The 5039-nt window shown below is 41.0% G+C and overlaps 1 protein-coding gene across 1 annotated transcript; it reads left to right on the top strand.

Moving 5' to 3' along the window:
* The first annotated feature begins 549 nt into the window (after nucleotides 1–549).
* On the top strand, nucleotides 550–2424 carry LOC149161948 (disease resistance protein SUMM2-like). The gene has a single exon (XM_089435054.1). The coding sequence runs from the start codon at nucleotides 550–552 to the stop codon at nucleotides 2422–2424; it is 1875 nt and encodes a 624-aa protein (XP_089291180.1).
* The last annotated feature ends 2615 nt before the right edge of the window (nucleotides 2425–5039 follow it).

The raw sequence follows: 5039 nt of genomic DNA, 5'->3' as shown, positions 1-5039 counted from the left end.
GAATCTTGTTATGGAGACCTGGTCCGTAGATACATACTAACGCAGGTTACCAACGATAAAATACTAGATAATCATATATATATTTTTTTCGAAATGGACACAAAATTCAATATTCAAAAACAGTACGTTTCGAAATGGACACACATTCAATAATGCTCTGTCCAAAGTCAAGAATGGCCATTCGTTCATAACCATTCGATGCTTTTGTGAGGTCCCTCCGTTGCACGTTGTCTAAGTCCGAGTTGCTTCACAGCTGTTGAGTACTAATGGCTGTCATATCAGTACTAATGGCTGTCATATCAAGTTGCTTTCCCGCTGTTCCAGTGCGAATTTCTCTCGAAATTACTGTGGACTCCAGGTGATCAAAAACCACAAGACAAATTATTAATAATGGTTGCCTACTCCCAGATGCATTCACTTCGACAGTCAGTCTGCATAGCCTTGGCCCAATTTGAGGTAGAGGAGAAATCCTAATTTTGGAGCAGCGATTTGGGGCTTGTTTGTTTATTTTCGTTTGCCAGACCGCACGCTTTTTTATTTTGTGAAGCAATGGCCGAAAGTATTGCAGCCAATCTCTTGAGCGAAGGTTTGATCAGCCTCTTCAAAAAAGTCGTTGCACCTGTGAAGGTGCTCATTTGTTTGCCTCGCGCTGTCACCCAGATGGGAAAAGATGTCGAAAATGTGAAGAATGCTAAAAATGAGATAGAAGAGGAGCTCCGTCGAGAGCAACAGAGAGCTAAACCAACAGTGAGGATCTGGTTGGATACTGCGGAGACGCTAAGAGTAAGTTCTGATTCTATTGGCCAACTGTACGAGGCTCACCAGCAACACAAAAGCTACCTTGGTTGCTGTCCCAAGTGCCTCTGCCGCTATAAAATCAGTAAAGATATCAGAAATTGGAACCGAATTCTTGCTCAACTCCATTCACAGAGGGCGCAGCCCGGCTTTCCTAGCAGCGGGCAATACGGGGACCCTACTCCTCGCACCCAGATACCGATTCCGATCACCGAAACATGTAATGTTGCAGAAGCAAAGCTATCTGAACAGAGGGAGTTTGTGGAGGGATTGTTAACCGATAACAACATTCAAAGAATTGGTATCATCGGCGTCGGGGGCGTTGTTAAAACGCGGCTGCTTGACACCATCAACAACAGCGAGAAGGTAAAGACTTCATTTGACCTTATTATTAAGTTAACAGTTTCCAGAAACGATATCTCAGCTCTGCAACAGTATGTCGCCGAAAGATTAAGCTTGGGACAACTTCCAGATTATCCGGAAGTTCGAAGAGATAAGCTGCGCAACGGTTTAAAGAATGGAAGATATCTTCTACTCTTGGACGATATGTGGGCGGCCGAGGCGTGGACGAGGGATAAGCTTCAAGACTTGGGAGTGTCGTTGGAGGACAAAACTTGTAAATTTGTTCTCACCACGCGGGATGAAGAAGTGTGTGCAAGAATGAATGTGCAAGAGACTATAAAAGTGAAACCGCTGTCGGAAGAGGAGGGTTGGCAGCTGTTTCGTAGCAGAGCATTTGGAAATGAAGATGGAAATGTTCCACAGGATATAGAGCCAGTAGCCAGGAGATTCGCGAAGGAGTGCAAGGGTTTGCCTCTCGCCATAAATGTAGTCGCTGCTGCTGTGTCACACCATACTACTCTCTATCAGTGGGAGGTTGCATTAAAGCAGATGCAAAGCGTCAGTAAGGCCTTTTATGATGTGCACGTCGGAGTGGACGAACAACTATTTAAACGTCTCAGATGGAGCTACGATGTTCTATCAGATAGTTTAAAGACTTGTTTTCTATATTTTGCAGCTTACCCAGAAGATCAAGAAATCGAGGTCACAGAAGTCATAGACATGTGGATCTGTGAAGGTCTGGTGGAAGAAAGTGGAGACATCTACTTGTCTGACATTGGGAACAGTTATATCAAACACCTAGCTGGTCGTTGTCTGATTGAGGTGGTAAGTCATGGTTATGGCGGAAGGATTCGGTATGTTAAAATACACGATATCCTTCGGGATTTGGCAATCCGCATTGCTGCGGAGAAAGAGCAGAGGTGTTGTTTTAAAGCCGGACAGAGCCTGAAAAGTTTTAACTTCGAGGAAGTCGTCAGCAATGACTGTGTAAAACTGTCATTGATGGGAAATGATCTACGGTGCCTGCCGACAACTTTCCCATGCCGGTCCCTCTCGGTTCTCCTATTAAATGAGAATCGTGGTATTGAAGAAGTTCCGGAAAGGTTCATGTGCGACTTGTCCTCACTGAAGGTCCTCGATCTTAGTGGGACTGACATAACGTCTCTGCCGCCTTCTATCGGGAACCTGAAACACCTGGTCTCCCTCCAACTAAGAGGATGCTCGAGGGCCCCAGGCCTGGAATTTGACGTTCCACAGAACGTTTTTTCCATTTTTAAACGTATTTGACGGCACATTTTTTTTTTCAAACGTATAAAATGACGGTTAAAAAAAATCTCAAACCGTAAATTTGACGTTCAGGTATCTCAATTGCCCGTCATAAATTTTAGGGGGGAATGAGGGAGTACAGGCTCAGTCAACCTCACCTCGGTGGCTCCGTAGATTATTCCAGATGGAGAAGAAAGGACGGATTTAAATAATGTTCGGTAATTCAAATTTAAGGGCAAGGCACAGATTTCTTATTTTCTAGGGCTATACATATTTTTTTAGCAGAGGAAGAACTGCCTAAGCAGAGGACTATTTTGCCCCATTTTTTTATTTGCAGACTCAATCTCCTCCTCTCCTCTGATCTTCGAAAACAGTGTCCTCCTCTCCTGATCTTCGAAAACGGCAGAGGTGAGTTTTTTTGTTGTTTTTATCGTTAGTTTTACTTTTGAATCTTGCGAAGTGTGGGTATGAATTTAATTTGCAACTCTTTGAAATGTGTGGATTAAGATTTAATTTAAACGTTAGCAAAGTGTGGATTTAAATTAATTCTATAATTTGGTCAATTTTTTATTTAAATTTAATTTAAAGTTTTATAGGCTGGATTTTGTTTCATGTCTGCTTACGTGGTATTTAAGTAGGAACACTTGCATTTAAATTTACATTTTCATTGTATTTTTTAATTTTTTTGGCAATGTATTTGAATTGAATCATTTGCTGTCTTTTAGTTTTCAAATGATACAGTACACAAACTTTCTACTTTTAAATGTGTTTACATTGTTCACTTTCCTGTCTTTAGAGATGTACAAAGGCCATGTTCAGCTTCATGTGGGAGTTATTTATGGGAGGAACTTGATTTCACGAGTCAGATGATATGCATTGTCTCTGGTTTGAAGCTTGTGTTTCTGCATAAATCGATTTCCACTGTAATCTAAGATTTTGATTCCTGCTGTTTTCCAGCCAAAATTGTGGCTTCGATATAGGACAATCCTTAGTACTGTCCCTTCGGCCCATTCCATTATTGTGCCATCTCAACATATTGAAGAAGAAATAGAAATTAAGTGTGCTCTTGCCACTAGATCCAGTGAGTGATATTTACTCACTATCCACTCACAAATTTACATAGAACGTATAATGATAGGCATGAAAAATATAAAAACGTCATTAAATTTTCATTTGACAGGCAAAGAAGATTTGAAATTCCAAGCCTCCTCGAGGCTATGTGAATTGCCGGAAGCTATTGGCGACCTGAAGGAGCTACAATTCTTGAATGTTAGTTGGTGTAGTCAATTACGGTGCCTTCCTGAGAGCATAACTGAACTCAAACGTCTGAGGGTTCTCCAAATGGACTGCTGCGACGACTTGAGGCATCTTCCGCGTGGGATCAAGGAATTGATTTCACTGGAAATATTGACGATGGATTACAGTAGAATTGAATTGGATTTCGAGAAGGACGCAAATGCCGAAGGAGTGTCTGCTTGTTTAAAGGATCTGCAAACTCTGAGGCGTCTCAGGGTGTTCCGTGCAAAAATAAAATCGTCAGTTAAGGAGGGGGTTTTGGGAAATTGGTCAAACATGAGAGAGCTGTACTTGGAATTTGTGGGTGGAGATGGTCATAATTACCTTCCGCAAGACATGCAGGTGATGAAAGATATGGAAAGCTTCAGTCTCACGAATTGCGATGTGGAGCGAGTGCCTCACTTCCCAAAGCTCGAATTCCTTCTTGTAAGTAGATGTAAGCAGTTGAAAGAGCTCCCCACTGAGATAACATGTTTGACAGATCTAACCATATGGAGTTGCGATAAGTTGGAGGAGTTGGAATTGGGGAAGCGTTGTCCAAAGTTGGAGAGTTTGAATCTTCAGAACTTAAAGTCGTTGGAGTGTGTGGGGGCAGTGGGAGCAGCAAGTGGAGGGTTGGGAGAGGGGGCGTCACCGTTACCCCACACGCTCAGGTCTCTAGTGGTAAATGGTTGTCCGAAATTGAAGAGATTGCGTGGGGGATGGGATAAGTTAAATCATTTGGTGGCTATATTATGTGAGAGAGAATGGTGGGATGAAATCCTCCAATGGGAGGATCTCAACATGAAAACATTACTTGAAAATAAATGTAAATTTGATTGGTGTGTGATGAAGTGGAGTGTGTAATTGGAGTAATTATTATATGAAATGTAGTGTGAGTCGTGTCACTCACTGATTTTTCCCTCTTGCCTCACGTGTGTGAGGAATTTGCGTGGGGATCATTTGCAGTGGCCAAATGGGAACAAAGAATAAAGATAAAAGTGATGTTAATAGAGAATAAAGATAAAAGTCATGTATTTGTATTTGGGCAGGAGAATTTAGTCTGTATCATTTTTTTTTTAGAATTTCTCGAGAAATTTTCAGATTAAAAAACTTTTGGTTAATACCTTCGTGTGAACATGCCAACAAAGAATAAAGATAAAAGTCATGTATTTCGTAGGGAGATTTTAGAATTTCTAGAAAAATATGCAGATTACAAATATTTTGGTTAATAATATATATAGTTTATATTACTTAGTAGGCATGATTTTATTGCTCGGTAAATAGGTTTATATATTATTTTGTATGATTCTTTTGCGTGGTATGCAACTTATAATTACACTACACTAAGAATAATAAAA

Source organism: Pinus tabuliformis, chromosome 5_2, assembly GCF_031772625.1.
Source record: "Pinus tabuliformis cultivar Carrire ecotype Pingquan chromosome 5_2, CPIR1, whole genome shotgun sequence".
NCBI lineage: Eukaryota > Viridiplantae > Streptophyta > Pinopsida > Pinales > Pinaceae > Pinus > Pinus tabuliformis.
Note: the sequence above shows the minus strand (reverse complement) of the source record. Positions and strands in the feature narration are given on the sequence as shown.

Excerpts from the sequence above, each read along its gene's own strand:
- LOC149161948 (XM_089435054.1), top strand. The coding sequence starts at position 550 with ATGGCCGAAAGTATTGCAGCCAATCTCTTGAGCGAAGGTTTGATCAGC.